Source organism: Clarias gariepinus, chromosome 16 (assembly GCF_024256425.1).
Source record: "Clarias gariepinus isolate MV-2021 ecotype Netherlands chromosome 16, CGAR_prim_01v2, whole genome shotgun sequence".
NCBI lineage: Eukaryota > Metazoa > Chordata > Actinopteri > Siluriformes > Clariidae > Clarias > Clarias gariepinus.
In genome coordinates, this window is record NC_071115.1 from 15795623 (window position 1) to 15821098 (window position 25476).

Genomic DNA, 25476 nt, shown 5'->3' on the forward strand with positions numbered 1-25476 from the left:
CATACCCCATCTGCATCTGGAGTAATTTCAGCTTGTCCTTAATGACAAGAGCACAGTGGACACACAGCGGGAAACCAGGTAATCGAGGTTCATCATCATCTTTCACAGATACTTTTCCTTCTCTTGTGTTTGCCGGGGGGACGAAAGACTGTTGTTTTTTTTTTACTCTGAAGTATTTACTGTTTCTTTGCTCTATGTGGTTAATTGTTTTGCACCTTAAGAAAAAAATGAGAACATCCTTTGACTTGAACATGTTTATTGTTATACTATCTTTTTTAGGATCCTTATCACAGCTGATATTAATATTATTGCTCACTTAACTGTCTAGACATCTTTCTATATACGTATTCATTTACTCTACCTTTTCTCGCTCACCCTCCGCTCCTTCCCTCTCCCTCACTCACTCACTCCCTCACTCACTCCCATCCCTCCCCTCCTGCCTCATCCCACCCTCCCCTTACAGAACAAGATGATGTGACCTTCTGCCAAACTGCTCGAAACCATGCCACCGTCACAGCAGGCTCCTCTATCCACTCTGAAATAGACTCAAACAAGTGCGGGAAGCTGAGACTGAGCCGTACAGAGGGACAGAGTGGGGAGCGAGAGTGAGAGGGGGGGAAAAAAAAAGAAAGAAAGAAAAAGAAACGGGACATCGGAGTCACAGAGGAGGAATGTGTTGTCAGGAGCTTGGGCTGGATGCGGTTTGTCATTGCAGGTAACTGATCACTTTTCATTCTGCTGGGATGTGTGGAGCCAATAGTTAACTACTGCTCGGGCACGTCTGAGTATTTGCAATGCGTGTAAAGGTGTCATGGATATTTTTAGGTGGTGTGTTTTGTGTTGTGTGAAAGCAGTGTGTGATGAGGTCTGTGCATTCAGGTGTGTGTACACGTGTATGAAAGTGCCCCGCTGTATTTGTTAAACAGGTGCTATGTTTGCGAGGGAGTTCATCCACAGGTAGGATGCTTGCTGGGACTGTAAAGGATTTCCTGTTTGTCTTTATCTCTCAAAGGTGGAACAAAATATGGCTTTATTTATGTCTATATTTATGGAGCGGCAAGTAGCCAAAAAGAGAGAATTTGTCCTTGCACACCTGCTGTAAGAAAGTACCAGTAACTGTAGTGAGAGTAAAAGCAAAGTGTAGTGAGCTGAGCGCAGAAGACACTGAAGCGCTGATGAGCTGCAGTAATTACCACCGGTCTACTTATTACTCAGGAGGGTATGCATCATCTGATGCGTTTAGGACATGGCCCATTGTGAATGTGATAGCACTCTTTACCTAAGGGGACCGTGTACCAAGGGTGAAAGCTTTTTATTGTCTTTTAATAGGAAAAGGACAAATGACACAGGATGAGGAACAACACAGGGGAGAATGCAAAAAAAAAAAAAAAAAAATTCAACAAATGGCTTATTCACTGAAGTTTTGTGCTAAACAATCAAGAGGTTGATGATGTTAGAATAATAATTATTAATTATGCCAAAAGTGAGCTAATCCTGTAAGTGTTAGATAGAGGACACTGGGGGGGAAAATACTATGTATAATATTATATATCAAGGTCAAAGTAAATGCAACTTCTATACGTTCATATATTTAAAGTTTATTTAAATTTTTTTTTATATATAGTGTATATATATATATATTTGTAATAAATATATAATATATAAATATATATATATATATATATATATATATATATATATATATATATATAAATTGTAATATATATATATAAAACCTTTAAATGTTAGAAAATTATTTATATATATATATATATATATATATATATATATATATATATATATATATAAATTATATATATATATATATATATATATATATATATATATATATGTATATATATATAAAAAAAAATAAAAATTATACTTATTAGAATTTTTTAATATATTCTATATTTAAAGTTTCTGTAAAAATAATTATATTATTTTTACAGAAACTTTAAATATAGAATATATTTAAAAATTCTAATAAGTATAATTTAAAAAAAAAAAAAAATATAGAAAAGTTAAGAAGTTGCATTGACCTTGACCTTAAGGTCAAAAATTGTATCCTGTATGGCTCAAGATCTTCACATTATCACATTATTATACCATCATTTGTCCTTTCAAGGTCCATTTCAAACTTGATTCTTTTTTTTTTGGTAGGCATCAAAATAAGCCAAGGTCAGATGAATGACAAAGCAGGAATGAAGTTTAAGGAACATTTTCTCATATGACAAAATTTATTATAAATTTAGGCGTAAAACTAATTGACATTTACAGAAGACTTCGAGCGTGGTAGGTTGATGAGATTGTAAGCCGCAGTAAAATGGTGCAGATGTTTTAAAGAAGGCTGTATGTCCGTGAATGACATTCCCGGCCGAGATGGCTTGGAGCCCACTGTATTTGCTCCCACACATTCAGCGAGTGGAACCCCTGATCTTTAAAAATTACCATATAATTTGTTGCCAACTTGTGGAAGAGATGCATCTGACTTTGAGTACCACTGCCATATTATCCATATCCTGACCTCACCCCAAGCAATTTCAACATGTTTGGGCTATTTAGGGAGTTCCTGGGAGGCCAGTGTTACAGATGTTAAGCAGGCAGCCTGATCCTTGTTCTGTGCATACAGTAGTAAGAAAACTTTCCTTATTCTTAATCACCTATTTTAAAGTTTACCTTCCCTGCTATTATTCATGCATTAACAATATGAAAATACAAATTCTTTTATGAAAGTGACTTCTTTTATTTTTATAGAATAGCAAATTTTCTTCTATCCCCAACCCAGTCTATGCACTGTAGTGTGTTTGAGCCAGCAGAGTGTCTTGTACAACTCAGATGATCATATTGATTGCATTAGTAACACTTTAAGCATAAAAAGACCATTAAAGCTTTATTACACATAACATTGTAAAGTACTTGGCAAAGCCCTTACTCATTTAGATAAAAAAAAAAAAAATCAAATAAACTCATTGTGAAGAAAGTGTGTGTGTCCATACCAGTGAAAAAGTAAATGAAGATAGATTCTGGCCTTCTTGAGTGTTCTGCGTGTAATGGTACGTGTCAGCAAAGAGTTAAAAAGACAGGCTTGACCATCTCAGTGTGTGTGGATGGAACAGATGCATTGAGCCCAGGGTATGCTGGCTCTACATGGCAAAAAATGGTGCACCACACAGCAGGGTTCACACACATACACACACACACACACACACACACACACATTTGAGAACACTTGCTCTGGTCTCTTGTTCTTGCACACACACATAGCTAAATGTGTGCTTACAGATGAGCATGCCTGCACACACATACACACAAACACTCACACACACACACACACCCTTGTCTTACCATCTTCCAGAGGACCTTCCACAAAGATAATTATTAATGCAGAGATTTAACGTTTTGTCTACACCTAAATCTAACCCAGAAATAAATAAATAAAATAAATAAATAAATAAATAAAAATGATTAAAAGAAGATCTGTTGTCCTTGTGGGCATCAGCCAAACATTCCAGTGAGATCAAAATGGTAATGCATTACTATCCTTGTTATGACATAACACTATATTAATAACGCTGTATATATTTAGTATATTACTAAACATTACATGTATTTTACATTTAGATTAAATATCATTATTTACCACTTAAGTTATATGTACAGTACACTGCACACACTCCACTTACTAGATAAGTGCACAAGATAACATTTAATTATATACTACAACATGCACATATAAACTATAAATGAATAAATGAATGAATGATTTTTAATTTAAAAATAAAAGATGAAAATATCTTTTCATTTCAAATTCCTCATACAAATGAGCTCAATAAAATTGCCTTTGAGGCCACTGCTCACCTGAAGATGGTGTACCATCTGGTGCAGGATATCCTATTGAAGCTTCTTCGCGAGTGACATTTCAGGGGAAAGCACCAAACCTTGCTTGTTGTCTCTGAGTGTGTGGACCTAAAGGAGCAAAATCGATGAATAAAATCAGCAATTAAGTGCAGATGTTTAAGCAGATGTTGGTTTAATCATGCCATCAACTTGAATTGTGAGGGCACACCCACATACATCAATATACTGTACAGCATGCACACGCATGCACACACAGTGGGGAACAATATTGATTCTAAATGGCCCAAAGCACATTGCCTTAGTAGAGTTACAGTTCTAGCTGAAAAGGAAAAGCAGTAAAGCCCGAGATTAGGCCAAACAGACATCGATACGGCCGCACAGGAATTCCACTGCTGCGTACAAACAGGGTAACAAACAGCCACTTAAAGATCTGCCGACTTTACTGTCCACTCAGACACCAGCTCCGAGTCTCGGCCGTAAAAGCTGTCACGCCAGCGTTTGACTTCCAGATGAATGACTGATACATATTTCTCGGCTCCAGCTCATCTCCGAGCCGTCTCCTTGTTTCCCCACAGAATGACCTCCAGCTCTGCATCACAGCCTTTAGTTGATGCTTTGTCAGCAAGCTGCCACTAAGAGCCCATCGTCCTAATGAAAGCTTAAACATTTTAGAGACACTGTCCCAGCACAGAGCACTTTACATATACAATCGCGTAACATAAATATTGCCCCTATATAAGGAAGTGTTCTGTATGTAGTAAAGCTGATCATATAGGGAAGGAGAGCATTTAATGAGCCTGTAGGGGCTAATAAACCCTCATTTAATGAAAGATGTGATGAAGATTGGGAGACGGCTCTCAGATTACATGCACACACACAAAACTAAACAGCCACCTCCCTTCCAGTAAAGATTGGATCAAGGTCATGAGCTCTTGTGTGAGCACTTCCACAGCCATCATGGATCTCTTTCTCTGTTTCTTTGACTTATCATGAGCTGGTGTGAAACGGGGGAAAATAGCAACTTTCCACAGAAGCGAGAAAATCCGAGTCTCAGCAGTGTTATGTGCGAGAGCGTCATGTGCAGGAGCTCCAACAGAACGTCTCCTTTCGCGCACTAATTCCAGAGCTCGCGCCTTTTGCGTGTGTGTGGAGACTGGAATGTCCCACATGCCGCCATTTGTATTCAGGCTGGCGAACGACGTGCACCAGCGTCTGACGCTTTGTCCACTGAGTACAACAAAAAAAATTCTGACAGACTGTTGATCAAAAAAAAAAAAAAAAAAAAAAGGACGGAGAAAGAAATGAAAAAAAGAAAGAGAGGGCAAAAATGAATTATATTCCTTTTATAGATATGAAAAGTGCTTTGATGTAAAACAGGTTATTAGCTCAGGCTCAGACAGATGACATAATATTACACTAAGAAAGCAGTGGGATTCTGTCAACCGAATCAAACCAGACCAACAATTACAATGTTTAGTTAGTAAAACACAGTACATTGTACTTTTAATATATTTTAAGCTGCATTAAGGCCTGAGAAAAATCCAAAAACAAGTTAAGCACTGACACTGCAGACTCCTTCCAAAGATGCCAAATAATAATCTCCCTACAGAAAACGTTACCATATCAAGGACTATACATAGGCTTACAATCTCTTCCTCTGGAAGTCCAAGTTGTTACTAGACGAATTATAATCTATATTAAAAAGCACATACAATGAGTTAATATAAATCTGTGATGAATTTAAGCTGTTCTGCCCATCAGAACTAAGAATTCAGCAGTGCTATGATATACTGCATGGCCAAAAAAAGATCAGCATTTCAGAAGGGTAAAATTATTGGGCTGAATCAAGCAAAGAAAACAACTAAAGTGATTTTCAATTGCTGGAAGTGGATTAAGAACAACACATTATCAAAACCAAGAACTTTGGACTTTAGAGAATTGGGACTAAACAACTATGTGGCCAAAAGAAAACCATTTTAGTGAGACTAATCAGAAAAAAGGGCGTTGCTCGGTTTGCTAGGGAGCATAAAGGTTGGACTTTGGAGCAGTGGAAAATGAGCCTAGACCCGGGGTTGCTTTAGTTCTTGGGGTCTAGACTCAGCAACGTTATGTGGTAATAAAATGAAATCAGCTGATGACCTGAATGTACTGAATGGCCCGATTATTACATCAATGGAATTTTCCTTCTCTGATTGGCTCTGGTAGCGTGGGGAATCATTTTCATACATAAACTGGCCACCACATTGTGTGCTGTAATCAAAGCTAAATGTGAATGAGTGTGTGCGACTTTTTCTTGTGTCCAGGAAATAGAGTTAGTTGCAATACCAATTTGATATATTTTGATCCCATTAATCTCAATGATCAATAAATAGAATTTTGTTAAACAAGGATTAAAAAGAATCAAAGCCAAAGGTAAGTGAATGAAATCTCTGTTATATACTGTTTAGGTCTTTTGGCTAGACAGTGTATAAAAGTATTAGGAAATGCCTAATTAGAGAAAGAATACGAAATGCTTAACATTCTTCTGCTTTATACAGAATAACTTGACACACTAAGATTACACTTAAGTAAGACTGTTTAACATAAATCCTATGGTACTTAGGCTATATATCATAGATTTGGGGTAGGATTGGGGTTTGGTTGGGGCTGGAGCCCATCCCAGGGAACTTGGGGCACAGTACATCCTCGATGGAGTGCTAATCCATGGCAAAGCACAAGAATGTCTGTGGTGGGCTGTGGTCTCTGGCACCAGGATATTGGCAGCAGATTCTTTTGGTGCTGTGGGTCGTGAGGTGGGGCCTCTGTGGATCAGACCTGTATGTCCGGTGCATCTCATGGGTGATCGATCAGATTGTGATCTGGGGAGGTTTGGGGGCCTGGTCAGCAGCCAAGGGCTCTTCGCATGGTGGGCTGTGGTGCATGGGATGTTCTAATGCCTTTTTTGTTGTTGACAGCATTGATCTTTTTTGGCAATTTATGCTGCATTAGCTTTTCTGTGGGATTCGATTGGATAGACTGGCCTTTTGCCCCCGTGGGCATGGGGAAGCCCATCCCCAGTTTGCTGGTATAAAGTTGGTGATCAATGTTGTTCACATCACCCAGCGGTGATGTTAATGTTATAGCGGATCACTGTATATTCAGTAAATAAATTCAAGGGGGCGGCTTTGTAATGAGACATCAACGAGATTACAGGAACATGCAAGCATTTTTCAACCTTATGTCTTTACATTTGTGTGATTCCCAGGAATAATAATTTTAGAAAGTTCAGTTGTCCTCAAAATAAAGAACAGAAACATCAGAACTTACTTATGATGAACGAATAAGGCATTTTTGGGACAGTTAATAAACATAATGTCATCTTTTACAATATGACATTATGCAACTGCAGCTCTAAATCTACAATATTACTGTATAATAATCTGTAATTGTGTGTTACAACCGTAACACACCCAGATTGTGCATAGACATGACAAAACTATAAAGAAAGGAAACTGTAAAAAGGTACTTAAGTTCTGGGAATTTGAATAGAACGCAAACAAAATGGCTTAGTGGTAAGCAATGTCGCCTTGCACCACCAGGGTATGGGTTCGATTCCTGCCTCTGGTCCAAAGACATGCAGATTAGGCCATAGTGTGAATGAGCGTGTGTATGTGTGTGCCTCTGAGATGGATTGGTACCCCATCCAGGTTGTACCTCACATTGGGCTTTAAGTCTTCTGGAATAGGCTCCAGGCCTTTTGCACCTCTGTATACAGGATAAAGCAGTATAGACAATGAGGGAGAGCCTTTATAATCAGTGTAATGCTTGTATTGAATCATGTCAGTTAGCTATTTAAAAAAAAAAATTAAAACCTTTACTAAAAGAGTTTCTATTCTATTCCATTGTAAATCTAATAAGGGACAAATGAAGATCTGTTGCCTGGGAACCTGAGGTGTGTAACACCTCACTTAATAGCATAGCCTAAAGAATTCATTTTTGAAGCACTAAACTGCAACCCCATCAGTCCCTGAATGTCAATCAGTTTGTTCAATCACATTGTCCTTGCTTCCATGCTGCTGTAAATAGTTTGAGATGCAGATCAGTTGTACACCCAAGAAACAATAATCTGGTGCCAAGGACATCTATGACCTAGATGAAACAGCAAAGCATTATGCTAATATACAGATCACCAAGGGACTGTTTGTGTGTGTGTGTGTGCAAGTGTGTGTGCGTGTGTGTAAAAGAACGGTAAAGCTTGATGTTATCTGAATGAAGAGGTACTAGGTGCTACAATTATGGCGTAACAGGGTCACACAAACACACACACAGACTACTGGCACTGAAGACATCACTTATTACGATGATTTTCATATTTAAAACATTTTCTCTCTAGTAGTTTGCTGTAGTCAAAACCTGTTTCATCCAATCAGCTTCAACCTACTGTAATGTTTTTCTCCTTTTACTCTAGTGCCCTCCTACAGTGCAAAAACATGTGCTGATTTATGTTTCCATATTGCCTTGTGCCCTCGGAACCCTAACATACTGTAAGGCTGCGACCCTACACAGGATAAGCGGTATAAATAATGAACAGTAGGAAGACCGTTAAAGGATTTAGGATTGATCGCCTCCACCTAGATTACCCTTAAAATCATAAAGGTTTGCTTAGGTTAAAGTCTTAAGCCATTTTCTTCTAATTGTTTGCACAGATCAGCAGGTTCCTTCGCATATAGATCAGATACATCTTTGGGCAAGTTTTAATTATGTAATAGATCACCTAATGACTGCTATATAACTGCACATTTTATTACCCTGCATATATCGAACAAGACTTAAATCATCATTAACAGTTATTGGTTTCTGTTGTTCAAAAAAACATGGTGCAGGAATGAAGATGGTTGCTGTACTTTGCACCACATAGAGTAAGAGCTACATCAAAGATGGAAAATATAAATAGAGTGCTATTGTAATGTTATAATAATGTCCTTAAATCTTTTTCCACATTAAAGCGCAGGTGAAGCATTTTACTGTCATTAGGTTTGCAGCCTTTGTTTGAAAATGAGGTGTAACATTTATTCTGGATCACGCATGATCACTGCATTTGGCTTAAAGTGTGATTGAGTACGATATTCTCCAGGAAGTGAAGAGACTTTAGTCGTATGGTGCATTTTAAGCAGTCTCATTATCCATCTGATGATAAAGAAAAAAAATTTAACAGCAACAACAAACACGGCTGAGACTGCGTGAGTGAAAGCCTCGGACGAAACTATAGCTAAATCCATTGAGAGACTCAGCTGCCAATAAGAATGCACAACATGAAAACAGAGGAAATTGAAATACTTCTGCAGCTGAATGCAAAACGTTTTAAACATGTGTTTGTATAGAGAAGTGCATGCTTATATAGTGAAAATCACCCCTTTTCCCTTTAGAAAAAGGTTAGATGGTATAGTGGGTTAGAAATCAATTATCACTCTCCAAGAAAAAAACCCCAAAAGGGTAGTTTCTCTAAACAATGCTGGCAATCCACTGCAATGAAAAGGGGGTCAGTGGGATTTTAAATTCTGTTCAGGGAGGTTGTGAGAGACTAAATCTCACCAAGTGCTGTGTTTATTTCTCTCTTTTTCTCTGCATTTGTGGTCTTGCCAACCTTCTCTGTGATTACATTATCACATTTCCTCCTTTTTTTGGAAGGCAAGGGAATGGGGGCAATTGATTGAACACCCATATATTAGTTAATTACACACTGACCTTTGTATTGAGAAAAGTAAAGCCCATTACTAGTTAGTCTGTCTGCAAGTAAAGTAATAAAGGAGAAAAACACCTATTTAATAATTTTTTTTAGAAAACTGCAGCTTGTTGTAGTTGCAACTTGACACCCTCTTCATTGTAGCTCAAATTAGAGTTAATGCAAATAGTAGTATAAGATGACACGTTGGATTAGTGGTCAGCACTGTCAATGTGCACCTTCAGAGTTTGGGTTCGATTCCCGTCTCGGGTCTGTGTGCATGGAACTTACATGTTCTTCTTGTGCTTGGTGGGTTTCTTCCAAAGTACTCTAGTTTCCTCCTACAGTCCAAAGACATGCAGATTAGGCTAATTGGTGTTTCCAAATTGCATGTAGTGATGAGAATGTGTGTGTGGATTGGCACCTTGTCCAGGGTGTACCCTGCCTCGCCCCCTAAGTCTCCTGGGATAAGCTCCCCTGTGTACAGGATAAAGCGGTACAGATGATGATTGAGATGTAGCCTGTAAGTCAAGTTCTTCTGGCTTGTGGTGTTCAGCTGAAAGATAAATGAGCGCAGAAGATGGTCCAAAATCTGGGGATATTTTGCAGGTTCTTATCTGCTGTGTTGCATTTTCAGTCAGCTTTCACGCCGATTACGAAATAAAAATTTTACTGGAGTTAAATAAAGAATAACCGAACAGAGCCTTTACCATGGCAGAGATGAATAATATGCAAACTGATGCCTCTTCAATGGAGGCAAGAATAGCATACTGAAATAATATTCTTAGTAAAGAGCTTAAACCTGGTATTGTGAATTTTTTAGGTGACAATTGTATTAAGGATTATTCAGGATTACTAGTCTGGGTTATACTCTTAGTATAAAATAAACAGAGAGATGTTAACATGACTGTTTTAGATAATGATACAGTAAACTAGAGATGTGTGCTAGACTGTTTTTAGTCCTATTACTGGAATTAAGTTGTTTTTTTCTTACAACTTTCTACAGTATTTTCTAATCTGCTTCTATTTTTCAAAAAAAAAAAAAAAAACTTGAGTAGAGGTATATAGTACTGTAAGCATAAATGCAACAAAAAGCAATGGAGTGAGCAAGATATCCAGTGCATTCAGAAAGTATTTAGATTTTTTTTTACTTTAATTAACTATTCAGACATATAGTTTTTATTTAAAAAACTGACTAAATTTTATTTTGCATTTTTAAGATGATGCATTCAATAATCGATAAATGCAAAAAGCAAACCACCATTAATATGATCTCTAGCATTCTGTCTTTCGTTGTCACACAAATCTTTAACCTTTTGCCCTTACCGGAAAAAGTAATGAAAGTGAGCTCTTGTAATGAAAGCTAAGCTCTTGTTATTTGTTCGGTTCCATGGGGTCCCACACTTGCCGCATGCCTCTTCAATAATCAAAGAAGTTTAAATTATTTTATTTGTCTTATATAAAATTGCAGCACTGTGAAATTCATTTTGTCACACATTCCAGCTTCTTAAAAAGTTGGGGTCCGAGTGCACCCAACTTCTGATCTATTACTGAGAGTCTTAACCACTCAGCCACCAGTGTACCTGTAATGAAAAGCCCTGATGAAAAAATTTGCTTGGTCTGATCAGCTACTATCTGCAAAAACACAAGTGGGAGAGTGGCACCTTCCAGCCATGTCTTGACTAAATTGTTTGATAAATGAAAATAATCTATTAATCACAATCTATCTATTAATGGATTCCATCCACAAGATTAACCTGCTCAGCCTCTATTTTGGTTGCTGGTAGTTAGTCAGAAAAATCCAAAGCTGGATTTTTTAGCAGGGGAATCCTTACCTATTACACATGTTTACTGTTCGAAGACAGTAAGGTACAACCAGGTAATTTTTTTGGGATAAGAGGCATTCCTTGACTGTTGTTACAGAGCACAACACCAGTGGGATGTTTAATTACTGTAATTCAGTTACACCCTGGATTGTTAGCATAATTCATTCTGGAAGAGTGCTTGTATATCAAAGCACTTGTATATCAAAGCAAATGTCCCCTATAATGGAAATTCTGATGATTCATTCCACAACCCAAAAATATTTATATAAAAAGAATTATTACAAAATATAAAGTAAAAATAAAACAAATTACCCTGCACTTTACCTTTAAAAATAATTGTGGCTGTAGTGATTGAGACCAGAGAGAAGAGAGTAGCAGGAAGGGGTCTACTGTGTACGAGTGACTCACGCGCACTGAGACCAAGCATGGGAGACGATTACACACAATACTGCTTATATTTCAAGACCTTGCTTTTTCACAGAGTTAAAATTTATTCCAATTTTTGCTCGGTTTGCAAAACACTTACAAACCAAGTTTTGACTGTACTCCAATTCACAGTTAAGCCCAATCCCAATTCTACCCCATACCCCTACACTTAGCCCTACCCCTCCGTTTGGCACGTTCACGTGAAGGGTTAGGGGTGTCTCATTTCTCTTTTGGTTGGAGGGGTAGGGGTAAGGGGAAGGGCCAGATAGCCCTCCAAACGAAGATTTTTCGGGACCTCACTTCAAACGAAGGGCTAAGCGAAATTTTCAACATGGCTGCTCACTCGAGCAAGCAGACCCTTAAATGTAACAAATTTTTGCCATTAATAAGGATTTTTATGACAAGTTTTCATTATACTATGTATATTACCTTTATTCTTGTGTTTGTGTTTATGGTGTTTTTCTGTAAAGAAACGTTTTAATCTAAAAATTTAATCTAAAATTGGCTAGCGGATAGCACCGATTGCGATATTACAAAAATATATTTTTATGTTATATACACTTTACTGCATGCTACAAACAAATATGAAAGTTCAGTAGCACGGCAGTTTGCCGAGCATTTGATAACGCATTGTTTGTTTTGCCTACGGCCATATGTGTACATGTAAATGAACGGATACGTATGATGACGTATAACAGTGTTGTAGTGGTGTCCCATTTCTTAGGGGAAATATTTTAACCCTTTCCCTTTCCACTTCGTTTCAAGGGACAAGGGGAAGGGGCGAGGGGTAGGGGAAGGGGTAGAAAATAGAATTGGGATTGGGCTTTAGCCTTACAGTTTACAACAGCCCTACTTGTTGTGTGGAACAAAGGATTCTACACCCTACATAGTGTACCAGCTTTTCATTTTATGCTATTTGGGATTCAACACCAGAACAGAATTTAAAACTAGTTTCACCCTTGTTAATTACACCTAAATGTCAATCGCTAACTGTCAGTCATCAGCTAAAAGCTAGTTCATCCAGTCGTGGAAGGATATGTGCTGGCGGTGCCAAATAACTGGTTAAATATAAAAAAGATCATAATCTGTTTACAGTGACTCGCATTTTAAAAACTGTGGCACAAAAGCAATATCACACTCGAGTTCATGCTGTTGTACTAAATATAAGCACAGCTGCTTATATTGCCATCATAACTGCCTCATAAATGCCATCATTGGTACTCAACCTGCGGCCTTGTGTCTACAATCAAATTATACTGATAGTCAGTACAACAGCACCTCATCTTGTGGGATACTGCTTAATTGGGTAACATTGTCCTTGCTACTGCTACTGCTGAGAGATTTGTGTACTGTATCATCACTGTACACCATTTAATATTAGAATCAAGTCTTTTTAATGACATTAATGTTAGGTTAAGCAAAACTTTAAATGCTCTTTAAGCTAAAATGGCAGAAAAATTATAATATATTTTAGCTTAGAGAAAATCACAGTGCTTACTCATGGGTGTACCAACCCAATGCGATTTAGAAATGCCAACAAGCTTATAATGCATGTCTTTGGAAACTTATGGGAAACATGCAAACCCTATGCAACCAGAATGAAAGCAAGATTCAAACTCCAACCCTGGAGGTGTGAGATTATAACTGAAGTGCAATGAAACAAACCTGTCTTTACAGTATAGTGCTTCTGGGGTTTCTAATCATGGTAGCTTATAAACCTCATAAACTACTGGATAAAAACATGATTCCTTAGTGCCATTGTATAGGCAACAACAATTTGCACCAATATATAACAAATGGGCAAAAATCTATAATTACATGCAACTGAAAAGCCTAAACAAATCTGTTATGCTTATCATGTTCAACCTATTGATCAAATCACTTAGAGCATATGTGCAAATATTGTGACGCATCCTAAAGCCATTCGTAAATCTGTCTTCCTTAATTGCTTGGGATCATCAAAGAGCAAATCTCTCAATGTCACATAAATCAAACTCTACAGCCGTGACTAAAGTATTTGTATACCAGTATTCTCTCTTACCCAAAAGGAGAGATGGACATATTATATGTTCCTAGTGTAATATTATCACAGGAGGTTTGTAATGTTTATAAACAATACACCAAAGGGATGATGTCACTACAGTCTTTTCCAAAAAAGTGTGTCTAAAAACACTCCACATTTAAAAATGTGTTACTCATGAGTTAAAAAAGATTTTGTTGCCAGCATCAGGGAAGGAAAAGGACCAGGACTGAAACATTATGTCTCACTTTAGTTTGCTCCCTGACTTTATCTCCAAAACATCTAACATGAGTTGTCCCTCTGATGAACTCATTCTTGATCCTATTCCATCCTTGTCACTCCCAAAGAGAACCTCAACATCTTCAGCTCTGCTACCTCCAACTCTGCCTCCTGTCTTTTCTTCAATGCCACTGTCTCTAAGCCGTAGAGCATCGCTGGTCTCACCACTGTCCTGTACACCTTTCCTTTCATTCTCGCTGATACTCTTTTATCGCACAACACACCTGACACTTTTCTCCACCCATTCCAACCTGCCTGTACCCACCTCTTCACCTCCTTTCCACGCTCTCCGTTGCGTCTGGACCCTTATATAGATTTAATATGATCCTTAATGAGTAAGCCAAAAACAACAGCGGCAAGAAAAACCATCTTGAAATGATGTATGATAGAAACCTTGAGAGAAACCAAACTTCTTCTAGGTGACACTGGTGTAATTATAAGTCATTACTCTTCCAAAACTGTATGACATAAAGTCAAACAGTACTGTGTGTCCTAAAAAGATGTTCAAGTCAGGTTATCCTGAGAATATGTGTGTGTGTGTGTGTGTGTGTGTGTCAATTCGTGTGTAATTGATATACTGTACTTGTTTTTTCTACAGTTCATTTTACAGTAGGGGTGTAACACCATGCCACTTCCTGTATCTGTCAAGTGCTTTAAATATTCACACCTGTAACTGTATAGGGATTTAAACCAACAATGTATTTCTTCTTCTTTTTTTTGTTTTAATAAAGAGATATACAAAGATTGTTTCATTTAAACCGTAATCACTGTTAGTATTCCTCTTTCTGTATTAAGCTGTTAGTACTTGCTTGCAAGTTTTTCTAATGTATTTATTTGCTTCTATTTCCCAAAAAATCTACGTTGATCAGGCAGTTACTAAGCAGAAATAAATAAGCACTGTTTTTTTTACTATTGATCCCTAATAACCTGAATTCATAGTTAAAGTCTAAGGTTTGTTATAACTTTTTTCTGTCAAAGTCTAGAGCTTGTCATGACTTTGTTCACCCCTGTTTTGTCTGTTAGTTCTAATAAAACCAGAAAACATGCCCTTGTGCGCATCTGTCCACTTGTCAACCTGTATCTGAACTGGTCTGTCAGTCACAGTGATGGACAAGTTAAATCCTTGCGGCCTCCTGCCAGAAGTGATTTAATGACAAGTAGACTTAAAACTTGTTGTTTCAAGTTTTGTCTGCCACAAAACACAACATAGACTTAAAAATAGTGGTCTGATCTACAGTAATAGGTTGTGACAATTATAATGCTGCTTTGAGACGTTTTGTTCGGATGCCAAACCAAGAAATTTCACCTTGGCCCTCTATCACTGTCCACATTAGAGACATATTCTGGAGGGGTGGCCAACCCCAACTATTAATCCTTGCTTGTGTAATCTATACTTGAAATTGTAAATAGCATAACCACACTATCGTGTCACACCTTACCCTTTTGTATAAAAGCCTTAAGTTTAGCTTGAGCATATACTGATTCTGAACATGCAAAACCATGACATTATCCAAGTACCAGATATTACCCATATTCTGTATTATTTACTATGTACTATATAAAGTTTTATAACCTGAGATGCTTGGGAATGCACAAAGGTACCAGAATCTTTATTTGATATAATGAAATTCTTGTGCAATAAAACAAAGACGTTACACATAGGAACAGTTTTTGAGTTGCAGGATTATTGCTTTGATGAGATGTTGTGATCTGTTTTTTGATATTACATTTTAAATGTCTGGATATGCAATATGAACATTAAGTCAAAACACTGACAAAAAGACTCTCTGGCCCTTACATTAGGTACACCTCGCTAGTACAGGGTAGGAACCTGTTTTTGCTGTCAAAACTACCCTAACTCTTAATGGCATGGATTCAACAAGGTGCTGGAAACATTCTTTAAAGATTCTGGTCCATATTGACATGATAGCATTTCACATCAGCTGCAGATTTGTCAGCTGCTCATCCATGATCAAAATCTTCTCCACAACCCAAAGGTGCTTTGTTGGTTAGAGGTGATTTTTAGTTTTGTGGCAATGGCACATTATCCTGTGGTCATAAAGGGATGGAGATGGTCAGCAACAATACATAAATTAATGCTCAATTGGTACTGAGGGGCCCATTGTGTGCCAAGAAAATATTCATCACTGAACTGTGGATACAAGGCAGGATAGAGACATGCTTTCATGTTGTTAATGCCAGACTCTAAACCTACCATCAGAACGTTGCAGCAGAAATTGAGACTCACCAGACCAGGCAACATTTTTCCAATTTAATTGTACAATTTTGGTTATCCGGGTGAATTGTAGCCTCAGTTCCCTGTTCCTAGCTGACAGGTGTAGCCCCTGATTTGGTCTTCTGCTTTGATGTGTTCAGAGATGCTCTTTGGCATACCTTGGCTATAACAAGATGTTATTTAAGTTACTGTTGTCCTTCAGTTCAAAAATATCTGGCCATTCTTCTGGCAGCGACAACTCATTGTCACCCAGAGACCTTTTTGTCTCCAACACCAACAACCATGTCACATTTAAAGTCAATTAATTTACCTTTTATCTCCATTCTGATGGTCGGTTTGAATTTCAGAATATTATTTGTCAAGTTGCTGGCACGTGATTGGCTAATGACATATTTGGATTAACGAACAGCTGTACTTACAGAGAACATGCCACCCTAAGAGTTTAGAACCGCCTTAAGAACCAAAATTTTGCAACAAACATGCATCAGCATGTAAAACATTTTTGCCATAAGAGCGACTAAACCGTGCCAAACTAAATGCCGTTTAAGTTGTGCGCACGTCTAGGATCCGTTCAAAATGGATTTGCATAATTTATGTTCTTTTTGGCATTTTGTGCAAAATTTAGTTATCAAGAATGTTATCAAGCACGGCAGCAAGAAGAAAAGGGAGCCAATTTCAGTTTTGTTTTTAAAGCAGCCTGTGCCAAAAGGAATCATAAATTAAGGTTAAGTGAGGATTAATGTCTATTTATTTAATATTTTAGTTCATTTACATGTCTTTTGTAAATGTTTTTCATTGTTTTTATATGCAAAAATATGGTTATAGTGTTGGAAATTAAGTAATATTGGTAATATTTTTGGGGTGCTGGAATTGATTATCTACATTTGCATTATTTCCTATGTTAATATGAAATTTCACATAAAGAACTCACCTCTGGAAAGGATTAAATTCATATACTGAGGTACAGTATCTCTGTATTCAAAATATTCAAAAATATTCAAGTAATTTTAGCTAGCCTAATTTTAGCTCAGGTTTTTAAATTTATTTATTTTTTATTTTACATACACCAATTCTTTGCCTCTTAAAAAATAATTGCTGTATGATTGATACTTCTGCAACAACTAATTGCTTTAACATGTTTTGAGAACTAAACAAATGAAACCTGGGAACATAAGTGTTAAGGGGAAACACTACCAAAGGAGCTATGAGAAAAAGGAAGATAGTTATAAAGGGAAAAATAGAGCTATGTGGAGTAGTAGGTGGGTTACTGTAAATAGAGCAATGGTCTGTAGGTCACACAAAGTTGTGATTTGCTTTCATGGTAGGAGTCCAATAATTAAGGATTCCCTTGCCTTAAATAAGTTTAATGGGAAACGTTTAATGAAATTGAATTATTGTTGTTGATTTAATAAACTTTTTTTTTTGGCAATATTTTCAGCTGTAAACATTCCTTTCTCCATATTTTTCCTTTATGGTTTACTGATTAGTTGAACTTTGACTGCATTTCTACACAAAGGTATGTGTAGAAAACTCACACATATTTGTGGCAGACCTATATTTACTGAATTTTATCCGTTTGTCTGCTTTTTTTTCCTTCAACTCTCCCACTAGAGGGTGGTAAACCAGCAAATTTAAGGAGTCCTGTAGTTATTGTGAATGGAGAAAATTTCCCTGTCTTGTCCTATAATTTGAGAGCAAAAGCTCTTTATCCTTCATTTTGAAATATGCACTGATATTAGGAGAGACAGACATGGCAGAGAACAGTTTGTGTATTGTTGGGTAGCGAGCTCGGCTCTCTGACTCTTGCCTTGATCTAATCTGGGCTGTATGCTCTCAGGCCAAGCCGTACAGCAAATGTGCCAAGAGCAGGAGAGAAAGAGAGAGAGAGAAAGGGAGCGAGAGAGAGAGAGAGAGAGAGGTCACGCATTTGAAAATTGCTACTGACAGAAACGGGGGATAGGCAGAGAAAATGACACAGTTTTAAGCTTTGAGGGTGAAAGAGAGAGAGAGAGATAGAGAGAGAGAGTAAGGGGGGAAGAGAGAGAAAGAGAAGAAAAGAGAGATGGAGCGAGAGAGAGGACTTGGACACATGCGGATTCGTAGATTGGATTACATGTCTAGGGAGCATAAATTCATCATGGTTTCGTGTGAGTGCAATTTAAAAGTCAGGAACAGATTATAAGAGGCAGAAATATTGTATGACAATTAGTGTTGGTTGGTAGCAGCCTCACTAATTCGGGTAGAGGTCAAGTCACTTCGGCTACAACTTCTTAGCTGGTTGTCGATTATGCAATAAGACCTTTTTTTATTTTAATTTTATGTTGTTGTTTTTTAACTGATAAATATTTTTTGGCAATTAAAAATAATTTATAAGTACTGATAAGCAACTTATATACATAAACATGTACAGTAAAGCTGCATAGAACATTAAAGGCAATTACTGGTAGCTCAATGGGTCAAGGCTCTGGGTTACTCATCAGAAGGGCCAAATTGGGCCCTCGAGCAAAGCCCTTAACCCTATCTTCTCTCACTAAGCTGAATCAGGGCGCAGTCCCCAGTCTGACCACAGATTTCTACCTATTATTATTATTATATTATATTATCTACTGTATTATACAATATGCGAGGGAAAGGTGTCACTGTACTGTAAAGTATGACATATATGGCTTCTTCTTACTATTATTTTTATTATTCTTCCTTAAGAAATATATATTTAATCATTTTCTTACAGCGAAATTGATATAATAAAGAAATGTACTCTCTGTTGCTGTATACCATATTCTTGTGTTTAACTTAAATAAGCCACACTGACAAAAAATTCAGTTAATTCATTAAATCATTCAGAAAATCTGAGTAATAATCCCTCCAGTAGTCAGAATTCCTCCTTCCCTCTCCTCTTCTATCATAATTAAATGTGTGAAGAATATATCATACATAGCAGCAACCAGGGAGAAATAAACCCTATTTATTTGCTATTTAACTTTTCTAGGGTTTTATGTCTTTTCATGATTAACAGTGTTAATGAGTGAGTGAGGTTAAATTCAAAGTTTTTTTTTTTTCCATTCAGCATCTTGGGTCATTCTGAGCCTATTGTGAGGAAGTAATATACCCTGGATGGAGCACCAGTCTGTATCAGGGCACCATGTGCGCGCACACACACACACACACACACACACACACACACATTCATAATCAGTGACAATTTAGAGTAATAATAGCTGTATTTCTGTACTCGTCCATTTGATATTAATTATTCAATTAGCCAATCGACTGCTGCCATTATCATACTGAATTTCTTTTTCTCATAGTGAACATCCTTTAAAGGCTGTTAACACTCTGACTTCTTCTCTATTGTCTCCTTGTGGCTGTCACCTCTGGCTTGCTCTGGAGCTGAATCTATTTTTTTTTCTTGGGTTTTGTCCCCTTTTTCCTGGGGAGCTCACATCGGACCATTTGAGCTGGCACAGGTTTTATGCCAGCTGCCCTTCCTGTCACTGATCTCCCATTTCCTAACCGGGCTCAGGACTAGCACTGCATGCAGCGGCTAGGTTGTATGAGACGTGGGAGGGGAAGGCTTTGCCCAAGGACCCAACAGTGGCAACCCAGCATTGGCGAGGCTCAAACCATCAATCCTTAGTTCAGCCAACCAGAGACTCGACTCTCTGAGCCACCACTGCCGCTTGGATGTGAATCTATCTCTGGTTGTAACTCTGTTAAATAAGTAAAACTGACATAACACCAGAGTAAAATAGCAGATTTAATGTATGTTGGCAAAGGGTTGTACTAAGATGCTTAAGGAGCTGATTGCGCGCTGACATTACAACTATAATACCTGTAGCTCAGTGCAATTCTGTTATATCAGAGTAGCATAATGGCAATGATATATCAGACGTCCAAACCAACCGAACTTTATTTTGGGGACAAAAGAAATATTCATAACTGTCACTACAATGTCATGGCATTGATGTAAGTATTCATAAAATTTTTAGGAGCAGAATTATAACTTACTTGGCAAGCAATGACATATCGTAACAATTATTGCTCTGACATCACTTCTGCTCTGGGCTATTGTCAGTTATCATGACAGTTGAACATTTGCTTTCCACAATGTGTCGTAACACAGCTTAATGCCAACTAAAATCTATTTTACTTCACTCTATAATGATAAAAATCAGTCGGTATGGCAGCTACTACCTGTTGGACTAAGTCTTTAGGCATGTTTACAGAGGTGTCATGTAGCTTTAAGTGAGACATTACCTTAAAATTTTATAGTATAACTAGATGTGCCCGCTCGTGTGGAATTTGATTGCTAAGCCCTTTTAAAAAAATGTACAACACCATATGTTGAATTTTGAAATATGTTGAAACTAAAATCTTTATGAGTTAGCGTAAAGGCCCCGGGAATGAAAGTGCGAGATTGTGTTTATCAAATATATTTCAATTACACACTCATAAGTGCGTATTAAATAATTTACTGTTTAATTTACAGCGCAATTTGTTGAATTTTAATATATATTACCTTATATATATATATATATATATATGTGTGTGTGTTTCCTTCTGCTCGGCCAAATACACCAGTGAAAACCCCATTAAAATTGATGTGTTCCATTAATCATCTTATATTCCTCCAAATAATCTTTTAGCAACTATATTCAATGCACAGACATGGCAACTTTACAGTTTTATTATATGTATAGATTGCTTGTACTGTATTAACGTCACCTTATTTATCACTTTATCCTGGTCACGATGGAAAAGGACTGGGAGCCTAATATGGGAATACTGGGTATGATATGGGAACACCAGTGCATAACAGGGTATCAGTAAACCTGAGACCACAAAAGAATCAGCAAAACTCCTTACAAACAGTAACATGAGCTCAGGAGACCCTGGAACTGTGACATAACAATCTTACCCACAACTTCAACATGCATCTTAAAAACTGTGCAATAAAACATTTTTAATGTTGACAAATGCCTACAAATCTAAATATACATGGCCATTGAACATAGGGAGAAAATACCAGGAAAACAGACTCGGACATTATATACTTTCAAAAATGCCCTGTAATTTTATGTTAAAGCGGGTATAAGCATATGAGCATTAGGCAGGTCTTCTCCGTCACACTTGATAAGGTGATACCATTAGGCCATGGGCCATGACAGGGAGGGGATTATGGGTGGGATTATGCACTGTCTGGCTCATGACACATGGTAAATTTGGTCAGCATGATAAGATTAGTGTCACTTCCACTCAATCTGAAAGTAAAGCAACAGGATATCTGCAACCGTTCGCTTCGGAGTCTAATAGACATACAGTATAAATTGATTTTAGTATAATAATATAATATTTTACCTAAGTTATGATTTTCACACAAACACTATGTCAGTTTAAAATCTTTAACACTATTGGCATCTTAGAAGCCTAAGTAAGGTAAATAAGTACAGTATAAATAAGGTTAATGTGAAAAACGTGTCTTTGTTTTTATATAGCTCCTAGGTTCAACTAATTTGGTTTGCATAAGTATTCACCCCTTTAGTCCTTAGTGTCAACTAATGCCCACATTGCCAGCTCACTGACTTTTGGTTTATGGCTTCTTCAAGTGCACAGCAAATATCAAACTGCGAGAAAAATATGATCATAGTGACCTCGACCATGGCATTTAGAGTTTACATAGAATGGTGCAAAAAAAAAAAACGGTGCTGTGGGTGGAAATACTTTGTTGATGACAGAGGTCAGAAGGGAAAATAGCCAGACTTATCTGAGCTGTTAGAAAAGCTGTGGTTACATAAAAATAGAAACATTTGTAATGAAGCAGACAACGAGTGTACAATGCTAATTATGCTTGTAAGACGTCAAAATGTGAAGAATGCTTGTGAATACCCATGCAATGCATTGTGCATAGAAGCCTCAAAAGAGATGAACATTACAGCTGGTAAATTCCGAGAACACAAATGTCTTGGCACCATAACAAGGCAGATGACCTTTTCATTTGGAAGATTAAGTCGGACTGCCCTATAAAATTAAGACAAAAATGGCGAGGAGGCATCGAGCTTCATGTTCTCTGTTTAGTCAAAATGAGATTTTATTTCATGGTGTCCACCATCTGTTGGCTTGTGCTGTTACAGAATGACGGCTGCGAGTGCAGCTGCTGTCCACCGACAGGGCACAGGGTGAATGCCCCAGTCTACACGTGCCTGTCTAAAAATATCTTCTCTCCAAGCTACTAATGGCCTGCTCGTTGCAAGAAGAACAGAGATGGAAAGGTTGTTGATAAGCTAAAACTGGCAATAAAACAAAAGAAGGATGAGGTTACAAAGTGTTATTAAAACTTGACTTTTCCTCCTTGTCCTCTGTCGGAGGATAATTTAGGAATTAAAAAAACGTTCCTGATATCCAGAATCTTGAATTATACATATTTTTGGTTAAATAATACTCAGGCTAAAATTTAAAGTCGAAAAGTTTATACCCACCTTCTAATTCCATGGTCGTTCCCTGATTTTTATTAATTTTTTTTTACATTGTGAAACAATTAAAAGTATGCAACCATCTCCTTTAAACAGCTGATATTGAGATGAGTCTGTTACTCATGATCTGCAAAGCCTTCATAACGGCTCTAATCTGAGGTGCTGTTTATTGGTGATCTTTGAGGCTGATAACTCTAAATGAACTTCTCCTCTGCAGCAGAGGAGTTATGTATTATTTTATGGCTTAGAAAAATCTATTATTGCTCTAGAATGTATAAAAATTAATCCCAAAAACAAAAACATTGAATTAGAAGATGTCTAATAGGCTACTTTTGACTGGTACTGTATAGAACGCTGCAAGCACATTGCTACATGTAATATTTTCAATGTTTAGCAAACTTTCTTTGCTTCTACATTTTGGTGAGGATAGTGAATGTACAGTATAATATTTTGGTATATTAAAAAAATGTGTCAAGTCAAATAGAATAAATAGAAACAAAATATATATATTTGTCCAGTTTCTGCATTGAAGATTATGATAAATAAAATATATTATAATATTATAAATATATATAATTGTAAAAAATATATAAAATCTATACACTATAAATGTCAAATCTAGTAACATATCAGTGACACACCAGAAATGTTTGCATGTATGAAAAATGATAATATGTCCAGTGATCCTATTTGCTTAAGGGTGCAATACTATTTTCACCTTTTGTAATTTATCGAACATGTAGTACAGGTATGTGGTACTTAGACCAGCCTGTGTTATTAATGAATTTTAAACTCATTCCTTTTTTAAATAAATGTTTATACTAAAAATATAAAAAATACTAAAAAATTGGAACACTACATTTCCTATATTTTTTGTACTCACTTAAAGTATTTTGTAAATGATACAAACTATTTAATCAGCAAGCAATCTTCCTTTCAGCTTTTCAGTCAGTGTCGCTGGTAAGAAAGCTTATTGTGCTCACTAAAGCAAAAACTCTATTTCTTGTGTTCTGCTTCTTTTCCCTACAGGCAGTAGGCGAGTGAGATGGGCGTTCGTTTAGGCCTCCTGAGCGATGCTCTGTGGCCGCCACTGCTGTTGTTGCTGTTACTCTGTGCCTGGCATTGCTGCTGGGGCAGGCCATTCACGATGCCTGATCCAACTGTGAATGTAGCGGTGGTGTTCAGTGGGTCTGCCTACCAGGTGGAGATTAAAGGGCGCCTGAGCCGGGAGAACTTTCTGGACCTGCCTCTGGAAGTGAACCCCATCACAGTGCTGGTAAATGACAGCAATCCTCGGGCACTTCTGACACGCATATGTGACGCACTGGCTGCTAATCGCGTTCATGGCGTGGTCTTCGAGGACAACATTGGCTCTGAGGCTGTGGCGCAGATCCTGGACTTCATCTCGACGCAGACGTCTGTGCCTATTGTAGGAATCAGTGGGGGATCTGCTGTCGTCCTGCCGTACAAGGTCAGAGTTGGGTGCTGATGATGCAGTACATGTGGTACTCTATCAGCTGCGCACAGTATATTTGCCATGGGTTGTAACACACGTTTCTGAGAAATATATTATGGAGGCTATAATGTTCACATGGTGCTCACTAGGACAAAGGTTTTTTAAAAAGTAGCTTAACCTTTCTTTGTCCTTGGGGTCAAATTTCCCCTATTTGATGTTTAGCGTCTATAAATAAATAGTTGCCTTTTTTCTTTTGTTTGATGGCTTTTTCTAATTTAGTGGGGTCAACTGGATTCACAAATTTTATATGCATCAATGTTCTTTCAGGGTAAATTTGATCCCAGGCTCAAATAATAGGCTATAATAAATAGCAATATTTTATACACATTGTTTTTTATTTAAATTTAATAATTAAAAAAAATGTCCTTCTGCTTTTCTTTTCTACCTAATGATACCTATAGCAGGCAGGAAAACACAAGTCAAAAGTCAAAGAAACAGCAAGCCTTTAGGATACTGAGACTGGAAACGCAATATTTCCAGCCACCTCGTCTCCATGTTTTCTCTTGTATCATAGCTTTGATGACAATGATGTTTAACAGTTATCCTTTCTTTGCAATCCATCCCCTTACATACATGTAATCTGGAGAATGTCTAAGGGCAGTGAACTATAGGAATTACAATAATATACCATAGTATTACCATGGTGGGAACCATAGGACGTTATAGAGTACCAGGGTAGGTACTATGACACTTCAGTGGGTACCGTGGTTGTACTATGGTGTATACCCCTGTATTTGGTGAATATGAAGAAACAGTACTTATTGCGTACCACAATGGCTCCTACAGTTCAGCAGGTATCTAATAGGGTATGTTTTTTACTTTTAGATATGTTAGTTACTAGTATAGAATAGACGCTGTTACATACTCATAAGGTCTTGTATATTATATATACCGCTGTGGTACATACACATGTAAAAAAATGTTTTTTGCCAGAAAACTGGTATGTGTTTCTTAGTTACTTGTTATAAACCATGCTCCATATTACAATAGTACATGCACTGTTGTACCAAAGTTTGTACCTAAACCACAGTGTGGCACATGTAGCAAATAAGTACCATGAAGCACCTGAATAAAATCAGGGCATGAAGGTGGTATTAGACATAGCTGAATGACTGACTGGTCACAACATTATGTGTGATAA

General features: G+C 37.3%; 1 protein-coding gene across 1 annotated transcript in view; it reads left to right on the forward strand.

Annotated features, from left to right (window-relative positions):
- Positions 1–665: 665 nt before the first annotated feature.
- The window catches only part of grin2ca (glutamate receptor, ionotropic, N-methyl D-aspartate 2Ca), a 66936-nt gene continuing 42125 nt past the window's right edge, over positions 666–25476 (forward strand). The window contains exons 1-2 of the mRNA XM_053515358.1: positions 666–715; positions 23849–24290. Of these exons, the coding sequence (XP_053371333.1) occupies positions 23865–24290 (426 nt within the window). The 5' untranslated portion in view covers positions 666–715; positions 23849–23864. The remainder of the gene's footprint in view (positions 716–23848; positions 24291–25476) is intronic.